The sequence below is a fragment of the Salvelinus fontinalis genome, unplaced genomic scaffold (genome assembly GCF_029448725.1).
Source record: "Salvelinus fontinalis isolate EN_2023a unplaced genomic scaffold, ASM2944872v1 scaffold_0071, whole genome shotgun sequence".
Lineage (NCBI taxonomy): Eukaryota > Metazoa > Chordata > Actinopteri > Salmoniformes > Salmonidae > Salvelinus > Salvelinus fontinalis.
Window position 1 is genome coordinate 400,479 of NW_026600280.1, and position 24,328 is coordinate 424,806.

The window sequence follows — 24,328 nt, forward strand, 5'->3', positions numbered from 1 at the left end:
TTTCTACATTGTATAATAATATTGAAGACATCAAAACTATGAAATAACACATCATGTAGTAACCAAATAAGTGTTAAACAAATCTAAATATATTCTATAGGGAATAGGAAGCTATTTGGAACTCTGCCCAAGAGAATTAGCATTGGCTGTCTCACTAAAACATGTTGCATTGTGGTATAGTTGGACTGATTCCACCTGAAACCAGGGTAAAGTTCATAAAGCCTTGGAGTGATTCCACATGAAACCAGGGTAAAGTTCATAAAGCCTTGGAGTGATTCCACATGAAACCAGGGTAAAGTTCATAAAGGGCTTGGAGTGGTTCCACATTAAACCAGGGTAAAGTTCATAAAGCCTTGGAGTGATTCCACATGAAACCAGGGTAAAGTTCATAAAGCCTTGGAGTGGTTCCACATGAAACCAGGGTAAAGTTCATAAAGGGCTTGGAGGGATTCCACATGAAACCAGGGTAAAGTTCATAAAGCCTTGGAGTGATTCCACATGAAACCAGGGTAAAGTTCATAAAGCCTTGGAGTGGTTCCACATGAAACCAGGGTAAAGTTCATAAAGGGCTTGGAGTGATTCCACATGAAACCAGGGTAAAGTTCATAAAGCCTTGGACTGATTCCACATTTATTTATTTAATTGTTCCTTTAAGGCAAGTCAGTTAAGAACAAATTCTTATTTACAATAACGGCCTACCAAAAGGTAAAAGGCCTCTTGCAGGGACGGGGGCTGTGATTAAAAATAAATTCAATATAAATATAGGACAAAACACACATCACGACAAGAGAGACACAACACTACATAAAGAGAGACCTGAGACAACAACATAACATGGCAGCATCACATGACAACACTACACTACATAAAGAGAGACCTGAGACAACAACATAGCATGGCAGCATCACATGACAACACAGCATGGTAGCAACACAGCATGGTAGCAGCACAAAACATGGTACAAACATAATTGGGCACAAACAACAGCACAAAGGGAAAGAAGGTAGAGACAACAACACATCACACAAAGCAGCCACAACTGTCAGTAAGAGTGTCCATGATTGAGTCTTTGAATGAAGAGATGGAGATAAAACTGGCCAGTTTGAGTGTTTGCTGCAGCTCGTTCCAGTCGCTAGCTGCAGCGAACTGATAAGAGGAGCGACCCAGGGATCTGTGCTTTGGGGACCTTTAACAGAATATGACTGGCAGAACGGGTGTTGTATGTGGAGGATGAGGGCTGCAGTAGATATCTCAGATAGGGGGGAGTGAGTCCTAAGAGGGTTTTATGAATAAGCATCAACCAGTGGGTCTTGCGATGGGTATACAGAGATGACCAGTTTACAGAGGAGTATAGAGTACAGTGATGTGTCCTATGAGGAGCATTGGTGGCAAATCTGATGGCCTGAATGGTAAAGAACATCTAGCCGCTTGAGAGCACCCTCACCTGCTGATCTATAAATTACGTCTCCATAATCTAGCATGGGTAGGATGGTCATCTGAATCAGGGTTAGTTTGGCAGCTGGGGTGAAAGAGGAGCGATTACGATACAGGAAACCAAGTCTAGATTTAACCTTAGCCTGCAGCTTTGATATGTGCTGAGAGAAGGACAGTGTACCGTCTAGCCATTACTCCCAAGTACTTGTATGAGGTGACTAACCTCAAGCTCTAAACCCTCAGGAGGTAGTAATCACACCTGTGGGGAGAGGGGCATTCTTCTTACCAATGAAACCAGGACAAAAATGAAAGACCATGACTTTGGGGATTTTCACAAAATTTAATGGGGGATGGATTTCACAAGAGGTTGACGGCACCTTAATTGGGGAGGACAGGCTGGTGGTAATGGTTGGAATGGTATCAAATACATCAAACACATGGTTTCCATGGTTTCCATGGTGTTTGATGCCGTTCCATTTGCTCCGTTCCAGCCATTATTATGAGCCGTCCTCCTCTCAGCAGCTTGTTGACATATTATTGACATTTGTATCTAAAAGCATAATTGATAAATAATTGAAAGAAGTCTGTATATTTATGACATTTCGGCCTTACCCAGGCCTCCTCTGAGACCATATTTCATCTGTAGGTGCTACAAAGTTAAACTTGGTGTCATACGAAGCTTCACCACTCTGTAATATGAGTAGTATTCAACTAGAGACCCTTTTTGTTATACTTTTTAATAGTTTTATTTTTTGTGTGTGTTATTTCATTTTGTTGGTTGACAGTAAGAAAGTCCCTTTGACATGTATCCAGTAGCAGCGCCACCTAGTGTCTGGTTTGAGCAACTGCACGCTCTATCGATACAACAGGAGCTGGTAGAGGAATGCAGTTCACTGTTATTACACAATAGGTAGGTAGGTTCTCATGGGTACTACACATCAATACACAGACCATTCTCACAGATCATCCGTCTGTATATGTATCAGATTACATCCGCTTTCATGCATCTCTATCTCGCCACGGCATCAAGAAAAAGACAGATTTAATGTTGACCCGTGGCTGTGGGGACCGAACTGAGGTTGTTTAGACTGCTGATTGGTCAGTTGTTTGGGGTTTAGGTTTAGGGACGTGGCCTTGGCTCCACCTTGGGGCCTCCCACCGATACCCAGGAAGTGGAGTCTGAAGGTCGTCCACTCCCCGAAGGTCATCTGGAGCAGCTGTTTGAGGTCGTTGGGATCCCCGAAGACCAGCGCCTGGCCGGTGAGGTCATTGCTACGGACGATGTCTGCGTACTTCACAGGGAGGTTCATCCTCGCCAGCTTTTGGGGAATTTGGAAAGATGCAGAACATAGAAAGAAGATCAAAAACATGTTTGAGGAGGCAGGTAGCCTGGTGGTTAGAGGGGGAGGCAGGTAGCCTGGTGGTTAGAGGGGGAGGCAGGTAGCCTGGTGGTTAGAGGGGGAGGCAGGTAGCCTGGTGGTTAGAGGGGGAGGCAGGTAGCCTGGTGGTTAGAGGGGGGAGGCAGGTAGCCTGGTGGTTAGAGGGGGAGGCAGGTAGCCTGGTGGTTAGAGGGGGAGGCAGGTAGCCTGGTGGTTAGAGGGGGAGGCAGGTAGCCTGGTGGTTAGAGGGGGAGACAGGTAGCCTGGTGGTTAGAGGGGGGAGGCAGGTAGCCTGGTGGTTAGAGGGGGAGGCAGGTAGCCTAGGGGTTAGAGGGGGAGGCAGGTAGCCTGATGGTTAGAGGGGGAGGCAGGTAGCCTGGTGGTTAGAGGGGGAGGCAGGTAGCCTGGTGGTTAGAGGGGGAGGCAGGTAGCCTGGTGGTTAGAGGGGGAGGCAGGTAGCCTGGTGGTTAGAGGGGGGAGGCAGGTAGCCTGGTGGTTAGAGGGGGGAGGCAGGTAGCCTGGTGGTTAGAGGGGGAGGCAGGTAGCCTGGTGGTTAGAGGGGGAGGCAGGTAGCCTGGTGGTTAGAGGGGGAGGCAGGTAGCCTGGTGGTTAGAGGGGGGAGGCAGGTAGCCTGGTGGTTAGAGGGGGAGGCAGGTAGCCTGGTGGTTAGAGGGGGAGGCAGGTAGCCTGGTGGTTAGAGGGGGAGACAGGTAGCCTGGTGGTTAGAGGGGGAGGCAGGTAGCCTAGGGGTTAGAGGGGGAGGCAGGTAGCCTGATGGTTAGAGGGGGAGGCAGGTAGCCTGGTGGTTAGAGGGGGAGGCAGGTAGCCTGGTGGTTAGAGGGGGAGGCAGGTAGCCTGGTGGTTAGAGGGGGGAGGCAGGTAGCCTGGTGGTTAGAGGGGGGAGGCAGGTAGCCTGGTGGTTAGAGGGGGAGGCAGGTAGCCTGGTGGTTAGAGGGGGAGGCAGGTAGCCTGGTGGTTAGAGGGGGAGGCAGGTAGCCTGGTGGTTAGAGGGGGAGGCAGGTAGCCTGGTGGTTAGAGGGAGAGGCAGATAGCCTGGTGGTTAGAGGGGGGAGGCAGGTAGCCTGGTGGTTAGAGGGGGAGGCAGGTAGCCTGGTGGTTAGAGGGGGGAGGCAAGTAGCCTGGTGGTTAGAGGGGGAGGCAGGTAGCCTAGGGGTTAGAGGGGGGAGCAGGTAGCCTGGTGGTTAGAGGGGGGAGGCAGGTAGCCTGGTGGTTAGAGGGGGGAGGCAGGTAGCCTGGTGGTTAGAGGGGGAGGCAGGTAGCCTGGTGGTTAGAGGGGGAGGCAGGTAGCCTAGTGGTTAGAGGGGGAGGCAGCCTGGTGGTTAGAGGGGGGAGGCAGGTAGCCTGGTGGTTAGAGGGGGAGGCAGGTAACCTAGTGGCTAGAGAGGGGAGGCAGGTAGACTGGTGGTTAGAGGGGGGAGGCAGGTAGCCTAGTGGCTAGAGCGTTGGACTAGTAACCGAAAGGTTGCTAGATCAAATCCCCGAGCTTACAAGGTAAAAATCTAGTAAAATAAAGTTAAAATAAAAAAAACGTATTTATCTGAGGTCTAAAGGTGGCTAGGACCTTGGTCTAAAGGAGTGCACTATATAGGGAATAGGGTGCCATGTGGTACACAGCCAACCCCTTACCGCTTTGCAGACATCCTCAGAGGTCATGTTGATAACAGTCCTGATGTTGAGAGGAGCCTGGTTCCTCCCCCACCCAGAATTCTTCAGTCTGATGGTCCCTCTGATCCGGGCCAGCTCCCTCCTGATAGAGTGATCCAGGTTAACCGTGGTCAGCTTGAACCTCTCCGCGTCCCTCACGCTGAACTGGAAATGCACCTGGAGGATTAGAAGATGAAGATGAAATGTGCTGAGTGTTGGAGAGATGCGAGCGCACACAAACACACACACACACACACACACACACACACACACACACACACACACACACACACACACACACACATAGACACACACACACACACACACACACACACACACACACACACACACACACACACACACACACACACACACACACACACACACACACACACACACACACACACACACACACACACACACACAGACACACACAGGTCGCTGGTTCAAATCTGTCTCGAAGGAGCATAAAAGGAACACACACCCTGAGGAACATCTCAAACATCTCTGGATCTCCGTCCTGCTCCAGCAGGTCTTCGATCTCCTCCCTCATTGTGTGAAGCTCCATCCTCGAGTTGCTGAACACCTATTATAATATATATAATAATGTATTAATAATACATAATAATTATAGAATTTCATTATAATAATATATGCCAGTTAGCAGACCTCCCACAAAGTCTTGGACTCGTCGACGACGGTGACATCGATCTCTGCTCTCTGCTGCTCGTCCTCCAGACACTGTAGGATCCAGCTGAGACGACAGGGCCAATGGTTGGCAAGAACGACCTGTAATGTAGTGATCATTACTGTTAATCCAGTCCATGTTCCATTACATTACAGACTGACACTCAGAATTCCATTCCATGTTTTACTCTAATGTAGTGATCATTACTGTAATCCAGTCCATGTTTTCATTACATTACAGACTGACACTCAGAATTCCATTCCATGTTTTACTCAGGCAGTAGTTGAGCTACAGAGCTAGTGAAAAACAATGCATGTAGCTATCCCCACAATGCTTTCAGTAAAGTTCAACAAACATATCAGACGCCCCAACCGACTTCAGTTTTTCTAATCGTATCATTTGTGACTCCCTCACTCCCCCATTCTCCCTCCCTCCCTCCCTCCACAACATAAAGAGGGGTGTTAAATTACCCAGGCAGCGATGTTCTCTGGCGGGGGCAGCTCAGTCTTCAGAGCCTCCATGAGCACCACGGTCACCCTGATGGAGTTGATGACCCGTCTCATGGACATGGTGTCATCGGAGATGTAGTGATGGAGGTTCCCTGTGTTACTGGACAGGATGCTCTCCAAGGCAGATTCTATCCTCTTGTCCACCTCGTCTTCATTCAGCGCAAACGCCACCTGCGCCTCCTTGATGTGGTTGTTGTCTATCAAAGGAATATTGGCCTCCTTCAGAACACTTGACGTCCGGCTGCCCAGGTCCAGCTCTCTCAACTCGATCCCCTTTGACCCATGACCCGTGACTTCTTCCATGATCTCTGATTGGCCGCTAACGATATTGTAGAACACCTTGGGAGAGAGACGGAGAGAAACAGAGAGCGGAAGAGAGGGAGAGGGAATAGCGTTTTTTTTTTTACACAGTTTGGAAGCATTACAGATTATGAATGGCAGCAAAGGCAGAGTTATTTGATACAATGTATCCATTTGATATAGAGCACCTTGTGCTTGGAGGCGTGGCAGAGCGGCGGTATGGTGAAGGCCAGGGTCACGATGCGGTTCAAGAAGGCGTAGGCTCTGTCTTCTTGACTGAAGCACCCGTCTGCATAGTTCACCTGTTGGAGAGAAACAAACTGTGTTAGTTCATAATGAAAGACATTATTTTGACCTATTCACATTTTTCCACTGTAAATCATTTTTATTATATCGATATTGATTCACTTTCTTCTAGTGTAAATCATTTTTATTATATCGATATTGATTCACATTTTTCCACTGTAAATCATTTTTATTATATCGATATTGATTCACATTCTTCCAGTGTAAATCATTTAAATAGTCAACGTTTCAGCTCTTTTTTAAAAATGTATTTATATTTGTTTATTTCAACCTTTATTTAACCAGGTAGGCTAGTTGAGAACAAGTTCTCATTTACAACTGTGACCTGGCCAAGATAAAGCAAAGCAGTGTGACACAAACAACAACAACAGAGTTACACCCTCTTACTATTATTATGTACTACTACACTGTATATACTTGTTTCTGTTTAGTACTGAACTCAACCCTGGGATTTAAAACGCGTTTTCCACAGGGCTTCATTCTGTGACCGCTGTTGTTGATTCAAACTTTAGAAATCTGTCTGCATATTTAAAGACATGGCATTTTAAGACATGACATTTAAAGACATGACATTGTAAGACATGACAATGTAAGACATGACATTTTAAGACATGACATTTTAAGACATGACATTGTAAGACATGACATTGTAAGACATGACATTGTAAGACATGACATTTTAAGACATGACATTGTAAGACATGACATTGTAAGACATGACATTGTAAGACATGACATTGTAAGACTTGACATTTTATGACATGACATTGTAAGACTTGACATTTTAAGACATGACATTGTAAGACATGACATTGTAAGACATGGCATCGTAAGACATGACATCGTAAGACATGACATTGTAAGACATGACATTGTAAGACATGGCATTTTAAGACATGGCATTTTAAGACATGACATTTTAAGACATGACATTTTAAGACATGACATTGTAAGACATGGCATTGTAAGACATGACATTGTAAGACATGGCATTTTAAGACATGGCATTTTAAGACATGGCATTTTAAGACATGGCATTGTAAGACATGACATTTTAAGACTTGGCATATAGGGTGTAGTGAGATAACCAACGGGCTGGACCATTCTCTTCTCATCACTCATCTTGAAAAAAACGATGCAAAAAAACATGAAAATTAAATGATCCTCCATCATTAACACAATAAAAACATCTATTGATTTATTACTGAAATAGTATGGGTGAATAGAAAACTAATTGGCACAATTTAAGGCCAAGTGGGAAACAGTAATGCAGGCACTAGGGATGGGGGAGTCACGCCCTGACCTTAGAGAGACGTTTTATTTCTCTATTTGGTTAGGTCAGGGTGTGACTCGGGTGGGCATTCTATGTTTTGTGTTTCTTTGTGTTTGGCCGAGTATGGTTCCCAATCAGAGGCAGCTGTCTATCGTTGTCTCTGATTGGGAATCATACTTAGGCAGCCTGTTTTCCACCTGAGTTTGTGGGATCTTGTTTTTGCACAGTTACTAGGTAGCCTGCAGAACGTTACGTTTGTTCATTCTTTTGTTGTTTTGTTGGTGTTCATTTTAATAAATACGAAATGTACGGCTATCACGCTGCACCTTGGTCTGATTCTAACGACAGACGTAACAGGGGGTGTGGTCAGGGATGGGGGTGTGGTCTGTGATGGGGGTGTGGTCTGGGATGGGGGTGTGGTCAGGGATGGGGGTGTGGTCAGGGATAGGGGTGTGAGCCTGCGGGTCCTGCCATTGTTTGTATGAGTCTGTCTCTAAGTTGTTGTTCGTATGTATAGAAATCAATCTGATGACTCTTAGTCTACCTGTTGAACCAGGACCCCAGGGTTGACTGATAACACAATATGTACCTGTTGAACCAGGACCTCAGGGTTGACTGCCAGCAGAGAGATAAAGGGGGACTCCTCATCAGAGAGCAGTATACTGATAGCATCCAGGACACCAACGATCTTCTTAGGAGCACATCGGTCCAAGTTAGTGATCTCCAGAACCACGCGGATCCTCCTCTGCTCAAACACCTCCATGAACTGGATGAACCTGGACAACAGCCACATCTCCTTCCTCACCTGGGAGAGAGCGAGAGACAGAGAGAGAGACAGAGAGAGAGAGACAAAGAGAGAGAGACAGAGAGAGAGACAGAGAGAGGGAGAGGGAGCGAGAGAGGGGGGGTGAGCGAGATAAAGAGAGAGGGTGGGAAGGGAGAGAGAGAGAGAGTGGGAGGAAGGGAGCGAGAGAGGGGGTAGGATGAGAGGGAAAGAGAGAGAGAGTGGGAGGAAGGGAGCGAGATAGAGAGAGAGGTAGGAAGAGAGGGAGAGAGAGAGAGAAAGAAAGAGAGAGAGAGAGAAAAAAGTTGGAGAAAGCAGATAAGGAACTGATTCATTGGTCAAAGTTGGTCAATTGATCTAAAGTAGTGCACTCTGTAGGGAATCGGGTGCCATTTTATCCTCCCTCACCTCGTTCATGAACCCCAGTTGGCCGCTGACCCTCTCGTTGTCCAGCGCCTTACGGACCTTCAGGTCCTGGTTGAAGATCAGGTTCTTTCCCATCTGGAAGATGAATCGTAAAGCTGCTGCTGCAGGGACCCCCATGACAGCGAACGCCAGGCCCTCCAACACCCCGGCCCCACTTTGGCCTTCACTCTGACCTTCTCCTGTTCCATTTCCTGATCCCAGTCCGTCCAGCTCTGGTGCTTCTGGAACCCCCTGGAAGCCATACTTCACCTATAGATGCAGGAACACAAGGTCAGGACAACGTCGTATTCAGTGTTCACTGAGCAGTTTGCTGAAATTCACAATGAATGTGTTATTTTTCCATCTTACTGCTGATTTGTAAAAATGTCATGCTGTCAAAGATTCCCTCACTCGTTCCCTCACTCGTCATATTGTATCACCTTGCTTCACTGGTCCCTTTGTTTACAATTCTTCCTCATTGATGCTAAACATATTATGGGATACTAGAACATGAATGGACCTTGTTACTATGGGTCTATCCCAGGTTGGAACCCTGTTCCCTACATAGTGCACTACTTTTACTCCAAGGTAGTGCACTTTGAAGGCAAAAGGGGAGCCATTTGGGAAGCAGCCTCTAACAACCTTCTGATCCTCACCAGGAAGACGAGGACTATGAGAGCAGCCAGCAGCAAGACCAGGACCAGGGACCAGAGAGGGAAACAGCAGAACTTCTTAGATCTCCACTCTGACGATGTGTTTTCAATCACCTTCTTCCTCACCTCCTCCTCCTCATTGTGCTGCGCCACGCGGTACAGGCCCAGCTGAAGAACAACAAGAAGACTTTATTGTCCATTATCTTGATGTTTCTAGTCAGATCTGGGTTTGGAACTGACAAAGCTTTCACCTCTTATTTGATTTAACCATTATTTATCCAGGAAGTCCTGTTGAGGTCAAAGGGCCTATTTTATGAGGGAGACTGCTAACCTCTAGGCTACCTACCTGAAGTTAACCTCTAGGCTACCTACCTGAAGTTAACCTCTAACCTCTAGGCTACCTACCTGAAGTCAACCTCTAACCTCTAGGTTACCTACCTGAAGTTAACCTCTAACCTCTAGGCTACCTACCTGAAGTCAACCTCTAACCTCTAGGTTACCTACCTGAAGTTAACCTCTAACCTCTAGGCTACCTACCTGAAGTCAACCTCTAACCTCTAGACTACCTACCTGAAGTCAACCTCTAACCTCTAGGTTACCTACCTGAAGTTAACCTCTAAACTCTAGGTTACCTACCTGAAGTTAACCTCTAACCTCTAGGCTACCTACCTGAAGTCAACCCCTAACCTCTAGGTTACCTACCTGAAGTTAACCTCTAACCTCTAGACTACCTACCTGAAGTTAACCTCTAACCTCTAGGCTACCTACCTGAAGTTAACCTCTAACCTCTAGGCTACCTACCTGAAGTCAACCTCTAACCTCTAGGTTACCTACCTGAAGTTAACCTCTAACCTCTAGACTACCTACCTGAAGTTAACCTCTAACCTCTAGGCTACCTACCTGAAGTCAACCTCTAACCTATTGGTTACCTACCTGAAGTTAACCTCTAACCTCTAGGCTACCTACCTGAAGTCAACCTCTAACCTCTAGGTTACCTACCTGAAGTTAACCTCTAACCTCTAGGCTACCTACCTGAAGTCAACCTCTAACCTCTTGGTTACCTACCTGAAGTTAACCTCTGATCCTTACCTCTAACCTTCCAGCTAGCACCTACCCTTCTGAGAACCACATGTTTCGTAGAGCTTGGTGAGAGTGTGGTTGTCCTATAGTTATTTTGCATACATCCTTCCCACAACGTTCTGGGAATGGTGCAGGATACCCAGCTAGCACATAATGTTCTGAGAACCATATGTTTCTTAGGTGGGAATTTCAGTACTTCAGCATAACTGTCACGTTCTTTGTAACGAGGAGACCAAGGCGCAGCGTAATTTGAATACATTATTTTTTATTAACAACGAACACTTAAACAAACTAACAAAACAAACGTGAAGCTATAATAACTGAGTGCTGACATGCAACTACACATAGACAATAACCCACAAAACCTATATAGAAAATGGCAACATAAATAGGATCCCCAATCAGAGACAACGATAAACAGCTGCCTCTGATTGGGAACCAATTCAGGCCACCATAGACCTACAATAACCTAGACTTACAAAAACTCCATAGATCTACAAAAAAAACCTAGACAACACAAAACACGCATACCCACCCACGTCACACCCTGACCTGACCAAAATAAATACAGAAAACAGTTATAACTAAGGTCAGGGCGTGACAATAACATTTCCTTCCGGTTTCTTCATTGTTCTATTTAAAATAATGTTCTCAAATTGTTCCGAGAACGTTAAGAAACAACGTTCTGTGGGAATTTCAGTACTTCAGCATAACATTTCCTGCAGGTTTCCTCATGGTTCTATTTAAAGTCATGTTATCATAACATTAAGAAAACAAATCTTTAAAAACATACAAAAACGTTAGTAACGTTCAAAATACGTTCTAAGAATGTAATTTAAAAACATATACATTCTGTTCTCAGCATCAACAAGACTCTATTCTCTATCTTGTTAAAGTGTGTTCAGGTGTGTTGGCTGAGCCCACTACATTGGTCACGCCTGATCTTAAATAAGTGCTTGTTTACTTTGAAACGGGGTCTGTTTGAACAGACTAAAAGGAACAGCTTTTGTATGAGTATAAAATAAACATTGCATGTTAGCTCCATCCTAGTGGCGCAGTGGACTAATTCCATAGGTTTGAATCTCACTGACGCCGTGCCACAGTAAAAAATAAATGTGTTTGATACCTAAGCAAAACAGTTAACCCCAACTAAGCTAATTGCGCAATCAAAAGTCTTATTGAAACCTTCTCAGAATGTTAACTCGTCATCTTCAAAAAACATAATTTTTGTTATCAGAACTTTAATAAAACCTTCCAGGTAAATGTTCAGGGAACCATAGTAACGTGTTCTCAGAACATCCCCGCAACCTAAGAAGGTACATTCCCAGAACAGGCAAAACATTCACTTCCATTCTCAGATTGTAAAAAAAAACAAGTTTAGTTTTACGGGAAACGTATGGCTTCATTCCCAAAACCAATGGGAAACCAAAAACGTATGTTCTCACAACCTCCAAGGAACCAAATGTGCTAGCTGGGCTCTGACCTCTAACCTCTAGGCTACCAACCTAAAGTTAACCTCTAACCTCTAGGGTAACCCACCTGAAGTCTCCCGAAGCTCTCCTGCAGTGCCAGGCACAGTCTCATCACCAGCCCTGCCCAGAGGAGGTCACTCCCGGCAAAGTGCCATGCGGAGAACCGAACATAGATGAACCGGACATTCTTCTGTCGCTGGTTCTCCTCGGTCCAGACAGGTCTGTAGAACAGCAGCCTGCAGATCAGAGCTAGGAGACCAGTGATGGAGGCTTTGACGGAACGAGGCTTGGACCTGCCCTGGTATCTCTGCTCCCTCCTCTCTGCCTCCTGCTCCATGTGGACTAGTCAAGGAGCGAGCAAGAGAGAGAGAGAGAAAGAGAACAATGAGATAAGATATGTTCCTTCTAGCTCTGGGCTTTAGGGCTACTTTCTAACGCTGAGCATCCTGTGTGGATGAAAATCCTCAACACTCTTTATGACAGGATCATATTGTACCTATCCTCTATATGACAGGATCATGATGTATCTACCCTCTATGAGACAGGATCATGTTGTGTCTACCTACCCTCTATAAGACAGGATCATGATGTATCTACCCTCTATATGACAGGATCATGATGTGTCTATCCTCTATAAGACAGGATCATCTTGTGTCTATCCTCTATATGACAGGATCATGTTGTGTCTACCTATCCTCTATAAGACAGGATCATATTGTACCTATCCTCTTTATGACAGGATCATGATGTATCTACCCTCTATGAGACAGGATCATGATGTGTCTATCCTCTATAAGACAGGATCATGTTGTGTCTATCCTCTATATGACAGGATCATGTTGTGTCTACCTATCCTCTATAAGACAGGATCATATTGTGTGTACCTACCCTCTATGAGACAGGATCGTGTTGTGTCTATCCTCTATATGACAGGATCATGTTGTGTCTACCTACCCTCTATAAGACAGGATCATGATGTGTCTACCTACCCTCTATGAGACAGGATCATGTTGTGTGTACCTACTCTCTATAAGACAGGATCATGTTGTGTGTACCTACCCTCTATAAGACAGGATCATGTTGTGTCTACCTACCCTCTATGAGACAGGGTCATGTTGTGTCTACCCTCTATAAGACAGGATCATGTTGTGTCTATCCTCTATAAGACAGGATCATGTTGTGTCTATCCTCTATAAGACAGGATCATGTTGTGTCTACCCTCTATAAGACAGGATCATGTTGTGTGTACCTACCCTCTATAAGGCAGGATCATATTGTGTGTACCTACCCTATATGAGACAGGATCATGTTGTATCTACCCTCTATAAGACATGATCATGTTGTGTGTACCCTCTATAAGGCAGGATCATGTTGTGTGTACCCTCTATAAGACAGGATCATGTTGTGTGTACCTACCCTATATGAGACAGGATCATGTTGTGTCTACCTACCCTCTATAAGACAGGATCATGTTGTGTCTACCTATCCTCTATGAGACAGGATCATGTTGTGTCTACCTACTCTCTAGAAGACAGGATCATGTTGTGTCTACCTACCCTCTATGAGACAGGATCATGTTGTGTCTACCTACCCTATATAAGACAGGTTCATGTTGTGTATCTACCCTCTATGAGACAGGATCATGTTGTGTACCTACCCTATATGAGGCAGGATCATGTTGTGTCTACCTACCCTCTATAAGACAGGATCATGTTGTGTCTACCTACCCTCTATAAGACAGGATCATGCTGTGTCTACCTACCCTCTATAAGACAGGATCATGTTGTGTCTACCCTCTATAAGACAGGATCATGTTGTGTCTACCTACCCTCTATAAGACAGGATCAGGTTGTATCTACCCTCTATGAGACAGGATCATGTTGTGTGTACCTACCCTCTATATGACAGAATCATGTTGTGTCTATCCTCTATAAGACAGGATCATGTTGTGTCTACCCTCTATAAGACAGGATCATGTTGTGTCTACCTACCCTCTATAAGACAGGATCATGTTGTGTCTACCTACCCTCTATAAGACAGGATCATGTTGTGTCTACCCTCTATAAGACAGGATCATGTTGTGTCTACCCTCTATAAGACAGGATCATGTTGTGTCTACCCTCTATAAGACAGGATCATGTTGTGTGTACCTACCCTCTATGAGACAGGATCATGTTGTGTCTACCTACCCTCTATAAGACAGGATCATGTTGTGTCTACCCTCTATAAGACAGGATCATGTTGTGTGTACCTACCCTCTATGAGACAGGATCATGTTGTGTCTACCTACCCTCTATAAGACAGGATCATGTTGTGTCTACCCTCTATATGACAGGATCATGTTGTGTCTACCTATCCTCTATAAGACAGGATCATGTTGTATCTACCCTCTATGAGACAGGATCATGTTGTGTCTACCCTCTATATGACAGGATCATGTTGTGTCTACCTATCCTCTATAAGACAGGATCATGTTGTATCTACCCTCTATGAGACAGGATCATGTTGTATCTACCCTCTATAAGACAGGATCATGTTGTATCTACCCTCTATGAGACAGGATCATGTTGTGTCTATTCTCTATGAGACAGGATCATGTTGTGTCTACCCTCTATAAGACAGGATCATGTTGTGTCTACCTACCCTCTATAAGACAGGATCATGTTGTGTCTACCCTCTATAAGACAGGATCATGTTGTGTCTACCTATCCTCTATAAGACATGATCATATTGTGTGTACCTACCCTCTATGAGACAGGATCGTGTTGTGTCTATCCTCTATATGACAGGATCATGTTGTGTCTACCTACCCTCTATAAGACATGATCATATTGTGTGTACCTACCCTCTATGAGACAGGATCGTGTTGTGTCTATCCTCTATATGACAGGATCATGTTGTGTCTACCTACCCTCTATAAGACAGGATCATGATGTGTCTACCTACCCTCTATGAGACAGGATCATGTTGTGTGTACCTACTCTCTATAAGACAGGATCATGTTGTGTCTACCTACCCTCTATAAGACAGGATCATGTTGTATCTACCCTCTATGAGACAGGATCATGTTGTGTGTACCTACCCTCTATATGACAGAATCATGTTGTGTCTATCCTCTATAAGACAGGATCATGTTGTATCTACCCTCTATAAGACAGGATCATGTTGTGTCTACCCTCTATAAGACAGGATCATGTTGTGTCTACCTACCCTCTATAAGACAGGATCATGTTGTGTCTACCTACCCTATATAAGACAGGATCATGTTGTGTCTACCCTCTATAAGACAGGATCATGTTGTGTCTACCCTCTATAAGACAGGATCATGTTGTGTCTACCCTCTATAAGACAGGATCATGTTGTGTGTACCTACCCTCTATGAGACAGGATCATGTTGTGTCTACCTACCCTCTATAAGACAGGATCATGTTGTGTCTACCCTCTATATGACAGGATCATGTTGTGTCTACCTATCCTCTATAAGACAGGATCATGTTGTGTCTACCTACCCTCTATGAGACAGGATCATGTTGTATCTACCCTCTATGAGACAGGATCATGTTGTGTCTATTCTCTATGAGACAGGATCATGTTGTATCTACCCTCTATGAGACAGGATCATGTTGTGTCTACCCTCTATGAGACAGGATCATGTTGTGTCTACCTACCCTCTATAAGACAGGATCATGTTGTGTGTTACTACCCTCTATAAGACAGGATCATGTTGTGTGTACCTACCCTCTATGAGACAGGATCATGTTGTATCTACCCTCTATGAGACAGGATCATGTTGTGTGTACCTACCCTCTATAAGACAGGATCATGTTGTGTCTACCCTCTATAAGACAGGATCATGTTGTGTGTATCTACCCTCTATCAGACAGGATCATGTTGTATCTACCCTCTATAAGACAGGATCATGTTGTGTCTACCTACCCTCTATATATCTGAGGATCATGTTGATGCGGTTCTGACATGATGAGTAGAGGCCCACCGTGGCAGGAGAGGACACTTTAATCAGAGTCGTGGACAGAGCGTACGCATAGATGTGATCTGACAGCAAATCTATACAATCAAAAGAGATCCATGTAACACAGAACATTCAGGCATTTTGATAGGTCGGTAAAGTGGCTAAAATGTAGTGGGAAACATTTTCCATTCTACTGAAAAAAATCTACAAGATAGAAATAAAGGGACCAAAATGCAGCATACCGGCTGTATTTCTGTATTTTGAAAGTTATATATCTTGAAAATTTGATTGCTGACCTGCAAAACATTTTTGGGGACTATATCAACAATGGACTAATGAAACATATACCAACATATATGTCTTTAATGATTGACAGTGTTTTCTGAATGATGGGAGTGAACTCCACTGTAAATATGTATTTTAAAATCATGTGACCACATACATTTCCTCCAATGGGATAATAAATGTTATCAAATGCCCTAATTAATAACCAGTTGCACACAACTTCCTCTTTTTAAAACCTACTGTATGACTGCATCTGTAATGGCTCCCTATTCCCCCATATGGCTCTGGTCCAAAGTAGTGCACTACATAGGGAATAGGGCTCTGGTCCAAAGTAGTGCACTACATAGGGAATAAGGCTCCGGTCTAAAGTAGTGCACTACATAGGGAATAGGGCTCTGGTCCAAAGTAGTGCACTACATAGGGAATAGGGCTCTGGTCCAAAGTAGTGCACTACATAGGGAATAGGGCTCTGGTCCAAAGTAGTGCACTACATAGGGAATAGGGCTCTGGTCCAAAGTAGTGCACTACATAGGGAATAGGGCTCTGGTCCAAAGTAGTGCCCTACATAGGGAATAGGTCCTTGGTCCAAAGTAGTGCACTACATAGGGAATAGGTCCTTGGTCCAAAGTAGTGCACTACATAGGGAATAGGGCCCTGATCCAAAGTAGTGCACTACATAGGGAATAGGTCCCTGGTCCAAAGTAGTGCACTACATAGGGAATAGGTCCCTGGTCCAAAGTAGTGCACTACATAGGGAATAGGTCCCTGGTCCAAAGTAGTGCACTACATAGGGAATAGGGCTCTGGTCCAAAGTAGTGCACTACATAGGGAATAGGTCCTTGGTCCAAAGTAGTGCACTACATAGGGAATAGGGCCCTGGTCTAAAGTAGTGGACTACATAGGGAATAGGGCTCTGGTCCAAAGTAGTGCACTGCATAGGGAATAGAGGGCCATTTGGGACACTGTCCTGTGTTTGTGTATTCCAGCTACAGAGTTACAGAACAGGCCCAGTATATCATTATGCAAACACTCAGGTGCTGTTCTGTTCTATTCTGTTCACACAGCCATAATTGGGCTAGGGTAACTCAGAGAGGGGTTGAGAGAGGGACCCTAGAAACTAACAATTTGGAGGAGGAAATGGAATCTGGAATCTCAATTTTCTCTCTTTCTCTCTCAAGAGAGAGCTCACCTTTTGTTGTCATTGTATTGGTGTTGCCAACGGCACCCAGAGAATAATGGTAATGTATGGCTGTTTGTGATCTGTGAATGACAAAGAATATAACACTTACAAAACCTCAGGTGAAAGAGAGGGAGAGAGAGAGGGTGGAGGTGAATGAGAAGGGGGAGGGAAAAAGAGAGTGAGGGAGAGAGAGAGAGAGAAAGGGTTGGGGAATTGAATACTAATATAACAGCAGGATAATATAGAGAGTGCATCACAACACAACTTAAGCAGTAGATAATATAGAAATAAAATGACTTGGTGACTAAATACACCTCAATGTATACAGTGTCTGTCATTCTGGTGCTATTTTGAGTTACTATACATCCAGTGAGTTACTATACATCCAGTGAGTTACTATACATCCAGTGAGTTACTATACATCCAGTGAGTTACTATACATCCAGTGAGTTACTATACATCCAGTGAGTTACTATACATCCAGTGAGTTACTATGCATCCAGTGAGTTACTGAGTTACTATACATCCAGTGAGTTACTATACATCCAGTGAGTTACTGAGTTACTAAACATCCAGTGAGTTACTATACATCCAGTGAGTTACTATACATCCAGTGAGTTACTATACATCCAGTGAGTTACTATACATCCAGAGGGACTCAGGCAGGTCCTGGCTGAGGGACTCAGGCAGGTCCTGGTTTAGGGACTCCGGCAGGTCCTGGTTTAGGGACTCCGGCAGGTCCGGGCTGAGGGACTCCGGCAGGTCCGGGCTGAGGGACTCCGGCAGGTCCGGGCTGAGGGACTCCGGCAGGTCCGGGCTGAGGGACTCCGGCAGGTCCAGGCTGAGGGACTCCGACCGGTCCGGGCGTAGGGACTCCGGCAGGTCCTGGCTGGACGGCTCTGGCAGGTCCTGGCTGGACGGCTCTGGCAGGTCCTGGCTGGACGGCTCTGGCAGGTCCTGGCTGGACGGCTCTGGCAGGTCCTGGCTGGACGGCTCTGGCAGGTCCTGGCTGGACGGCTCTGGCAGGTCCTGGCTGGACGGCTCTGGCAGGTCCTGGCTGGACGGCTCTGGCAGGTCATGGCAGGACGGCTCTGGCTGGTCATAGCAGGACGGCTCTGGCTGGTCATGGCAGGACGGCTCTGGCTGGTCATGGCAGGACGGCTCTGGCTGGTCATGGCAGGACGGCTCTGGCTGGTCATGGCAGGACGGCTCTGGCTGACTGAGACGCACTATAGGCCTGGTGCGTGGTACCGGAACTGGAGGTACCGGGCTGAGGGCACGCACCTCAGGGCGAGTGCGGGGAACAGGAACTGGGCACACTGGACTCTCGTGGCGCACTCTAGGCCTGGTGCGTGGTACCGGAACTGGAGGTACCGGGCTGGAGACACGCACCATGGGGAGAGTGCGTGGAAGAGGAACAGGGCTCTGGAGATGCACTGGAAGCCTGGTGCGTGGTGTAGGCACTGGTGGTACTGAGCTGGGGTGGGAAGGTGGCGCCGGATATACCGGACCGTGAAGGAGGACACGTGCTCTTGAGCACCGAGCCTCCCCAACCTTACCAGGTTGAATGGTCCCCGTAGCCCTGCCAGTGCGGCGAGGTGGAATAGCCCGCACTGGGCTCTGCAGGCGAACCGGGGACACCACCTGTAAGGCTGGTGCCATGTACGCCGGCCCGAGGAGACGTACTGGAGACCAGATACGTTGGGCCGGCTTCATGGCACTCGGCTCGATGCCCAACCTAGCCCTCCCAGTGCGGCAAGGTGGAATAGCCCGCACTGGGCTAAGCACGCGTACTGGGGACACCGTGCGCTTTACCGCATAACACGGTGTCTGACCAGTACGACGCCCTCTTACTCCACGGCAAGCCCGGGGAGTTGGCTCAGGTATCCAACCCGGCTTCGCCACACTCCCCTTTAGCCTCCCCCCCAAGAAATTTTTGGGTGAGCCTCTCGGGCTTCCAGCCTCTCCTATGTGCTGCCTCCTCATACCAGCGCTCCTGGGCTGTGGCTGCCTTCTTCACCTCCCGCGAGCGGCGATTCACACCAACCTTAGCCCAGGGTCCTTCTCCGTTGAATATTTGTTCCCAACTCCATTCCTCTTCTCTCCATTGCTTTAGTTCCTTTTCTCTCTCCTCAATCCGCTTGGTCCTGTTGTGGTGGGTGTTTCTGTAAAGGCAGTCAATGTTGTTCTCCTCCTCAAACGAGGAGGAGCATGAATAGGACCAAGATGCGGATTGAGGGAAATAAGCCATCTTTTAATGAAAACAGCCAACAAGACACTACAAAACTACAAAACAACAAACGTGACTAACCTTCAACCGTCCATGTGTGGACACAGGAACAAACACCCACAAAACCCCAGTGAAACCCTGGCTGCCTTAGTATGACTCTCAATTAGAGACAAACGATACACACCTGTCTCTAATTGAGAATCATACCAGGCCGAACACAAAAACCCACCTAGAAATACAAAACATAGACTACCCACCCAACACTCACGCCCTGACCAATAAAGACATACAAAACAAGAGAAAACAGTTCAGGAACGTGACACATCCAGTGAGTTACTATATATCCAGTGAGTTACTATACATCCAGTGAGTTACTGAGTTACTAAACATCCAGTGAGTTACTGAGTTACTATATATCCAGTGAGTTACTATACATCCAGTGAGTTACTGAGTTACTAAACATCCAGTGAGTTACTATACATCCAGTGAGTTACTGAGTTACTAAACATCCAGTGAGTTACTATACATCCAGTGAGTTACTGAGTTACTATACATCCAGTGAGTTACTATACATCCAGTGAGTTACTATACATCCAGTGAGTTACTATACATCCAGTGAGTTACTGAGTTACTAAACATCCAGTGAGTTACTAAACATCCAGTGAGTTACTATACATCCAGTGAGTTACTGAGTTACTAAACATCCAGTGAGTTACTGAGTTACTATATATCCAGTGAGTTACTATACATCCAGTGAGTTACTGAGTTACTAAACATCCAGTGAGTTACTATACATCCAGTGAGTTACTGAGTTACTAAACATCCAGTGAGTTACTATACATCCAGTGAGTTACTATACATCCAGTGAGTTACTGAGTTACTAAACATCCAGTGAGTTACTATACATCCAGTGAGTTACTGAGTTACTAAACATCCAGTGAGTTACTATACATCCAGTGAGTTACTGAGTTACTAAACATCCAGTGAGTTACTATACATCCAGTGAGTTACTATACATCCAGTGAGTTACTATGCATCAAGTGTGTTACTGAGTTACTATATATCCAGTGAGTTACTATACATCCAGGGAGTTACTATACATCCAGTGAGTTACTATACATCCAGGGAGTTACTATACATCCAGTGAGTTACTATACATCCAATGAGTTACTATACATCCAGTGAGTTACTATACATCCAGTGAGTTACTATACATCCAGTGAGTTACTGTGTTACTATACATCCAGTGAGTTCCTATACATCCAGTGAGTTCCTATACATCCAGTGAGTTCCTATACATCCAGTGAGTTACTATACATCAAGTGAGTTACTGAGTTACTATATATCCAGTGAGTTACTATACATCCAGTGAGTTACTATACATCCAGTGAGTTACTGAGTTACTATATATCCAGTGAGTTACTATACATCCAGTAAGTTACTGAGTTACTATACATCCAGTGAGTTACTATATATCCAGTGAGTTACTATACATCCAGTGAGTTACTGAGTTACTAAACATCCAGTGAGTTACTATACATCCAGTGAGTTACTATACATCAAGTGAGTTACTATGCATCAAGTGTGTTACTGAGTTACTAAACATCCAGTGAGTTACTATATATCCAGTGAGTTCCTATACATCCAGTAAGTTACTGAGTTACTATACATCCAGTGAGTTACTAAACATCCAGTGAGTTACTATACATCCAGTGAGTTACTGAGTTACTAAACATCCAGTGAGTTACTATACATCCAGTGAGTTACTGAGTTACTAAACATCCAGTGAGTTACTATACATCCAGTGAGTTACTATACATCCAGTGAGTTACTATGCATCAAGTGTGTTACTAAGTTACTACATATCCAGTGAGTTACTATACATCCAGGGAGTTACTATACATCCAGTGAGTTACTATACATCCAGGGAGTTACTATACATCCAGTGAGTTACTATACATCCAATGAGTTACTATACATCCAGTGAGTTACTATACATCCAGTGAGTTACTATACATCCAGTGAGTTACTGTGTTACTATACATCCAGTGAGTTCCTATACATCCAGTGAGTTCCTATACATCCAGTGAGTTCCTATACATCCAGTGAGTTACTATACATCCAGTGAGTTACTATACATCAAGTGAGTTACTGAGTTACTATATATCCAGTGAGTTACTATACATCCAGTGAGTTACTATACATCCAGTGAGTTACTGAGTTACTATATATCCAGTGAGTTACTATACATCCAGTAAGTTACTGAGTTACTATACATCCAGTGAGTTACTATATATCCAGTGAGTTACTATACATCCAGTGAGTTACTGAGTTACTATACATCCAGTGAGTTACTATACATCCAGTGAGTTACTGAGTTCCTATACATCCAGTGAGTTACTATACATCCAGTGAGTTCCTATACATCCAGTGAGTTCCTATACATCCAGTGAGTTCCTATACATCCAGTGAGTTACTATACATCCAGTGAGTTACTATACATCAAGTGAGTTACTGAGTTACTATATATCCAGTGAGTTACTATACATCCAGTGAGTTACTATACATCCAGTGAGTTACTGAGTTACTATATATCCAGTGAGTTACTATACATCCAGTGAGTTACTGAGTTACTATACATCCAGTGAGTTACTATATATCCAGTGAGTTACTATACATCCAGTGAGTTACTGAGTTACTATACATCCAGTGAGTTACTATACATCCAGTGAGTTACTGAGTTCCTATAAATCCAGTGAGTTACTATACATCCAGTGAGTTCCTATACATCCAGTGAGTTACTGAGTTACTATACATCCAGTGAGTTACTATTTCATCCAGTGAGTTACTATACATCCAGTGAGTTCCTATACATCCAGTGAGTTACTATACATCCAGTGAGTTACTGAGTTACTATACATCCAATGAGTTCCTATACATCCAGTGAGTTCCTATACATCCAGGGAGTTACTATATATCCAGTGAGTTACTGAGTTACTATACATCCAGTGAGTTACTATACATCCAGTGAGTTCCTATACATCCAGTGAGTTCCTGAGTGACTATATATCCAGTGAGTTACTATACATCCAGTGAGTTACTATACATCCAGTGAGTTACTGAGTTACTATATATCCAGTGAGTTACTATACATCCAGTGAGTTACTGAGTTACTATACATCCAGTGAGTTACTATTTCATCCAGTGAGTTACTATACATCCAGTGAGTTCCTATACATCCAGTGAGTTACTATACATCCAGTGAATTACTATACATCCAGTGAGTTACTGAGTTACTATACATCCAATGAGTTACTATACATCCAGTGAGTTCCTATACATCCAGGGAGTTACTATATATCCAGTGAGTTACTGAGTTACTATACATCCAGTGAGTTACTATACATCCAGTGAGTTCCTATACATCCAGTGAGTTCCTGAGTGACTATATATCCAGTGAGTTACTATACATCCAGTGAGTTACTATACATCCAGTGAGTTACTGAGTTACTATACATCCAGTGAGTTACTATATATCCAGTGAGTTACTATACATCCAGTGAGTTTCTGAGTTACTATACATCCAGTCAGTTACTATACATCCAGTGAGTTACTGAGTTACTATACATCCAGTGAGTTACTATACATCCAGTGAGTTACTATACATCCAGTGAGTTACTATACATCCAGTGAGTTCCTATACAGCCAGTGAGTTACTATACATCCAGTGAGTTACTATACATCCAGTGAGTTACTGAGTTACTATACATCCAGTGAGTTCCTATACATCCAGTGAGTTACTATACATCCACTGAGTTACTGAGTTACTATACATCCAGTGAGTTACTATACATCCAGTGAGTTACTATACATCCAGTGAGTTACTATACATCCAGTGAGTTACTGAGTTACTATACATCCAGTGAGTTCCTATACATCCAGTGAGTTACTATACATCCAGTGAGTTACTGAGTTACTATACATCCAGTGAGTTCCTATACATCCAGTGAGTTACTGAGTTACTATACATCCAGGGAGTTCCTATACATCCAGTGAGTTCCTATACATCCAGTGAGTTACTGAGTTACTATACATCCAGAGAGTTACTATACATCCAGTGAGTTACTATATATCCAGTGAGTTCCTATACATCCAGTGAGTTACTGAGTTACTATACATCCAATAGGCTATGTGTAGTGTACATGCAGTTAGTAGGACTTGCCAGGATAAGGTGGGTGTGTCCAGGATAAGGTGGGTGTGACCAGGATAAGGTGGGTGTGTCCAGGATAAGGTGGGTGTGTCCAGGAAAAGGTGGGTGTGTTCTTTATAAGATAGCATAGTGCTTACTGACCATGAGCAACCACTTAGAATTAATCTATTTAAGATACACTACACTGCCCTGTATCCAATCAAAACCCATCAGATGAAACATAGAGGTCTTACCTTTCAGTTGGATGTCTCAGCACCTGCTCCTCCTCCTAACACGGATCAGGAACAGGATGAATAGATGTTGTCTTGTTGTGACTGAGAGAGGGATCCACAGAGAGAGAATGCTGCTACCCACCGCTACAATGGCTAAGGTGTGGTGAACTTTACACCCCTAGCCCAGGGCCTGCCTGGCTAACTTCCTGCCCGCTGTACAGCTTTACAATGCAGATATCACCTAAAAGCTAATTATTCACTAGATAATTTCTCCTTCCGTCTGTCTGTAGGGC

The 24,328-nt window shown here is 44.7% G+C and overlaps 1 protein-coding gene across 1 annotated transcript; it reads right to left on the reverse strand.

The window, feature by feature from the left end:
* Positions 1-674: 674 nt before the first annotated feature.
* On the reverse strand, positions 675-24,197 carry nkpd1 (NTPase, KAP family P-loop domain containing 1). The gene is made up of 13 exons (XM_055911554.1): positions 24,057-24,197; positions 17,393-17,463; positions 15,885-16,013; positions 12,016-12,290; positions 9,400-9,564; positions 8,747-9,013; positions 8,144-8,359; positions 6,164-6,277; positions 5,637-6,014; positions 5,148-5,267; positions 4,963-5,064; positions 4,461-4,655; positions 675-2,753 (listed from the first exon to the last, which is right to left on the reverse strand). The coding sequence occupies exons 2-13, from the start codon at positions 17,403-17,405 to the stop codon at positions 2,460-2,462; spliced, it is 2,268 nt and encodes a 755-aa protein (XP_055767529.1). The 5' UTR covers positions 17,406-17,463; positions 24,057-24,197; the 3' UTR covers positions 675-2,459.
* Between the last annotated feature and the right edge of the window lie 131 nt (positions 24,198-24,328).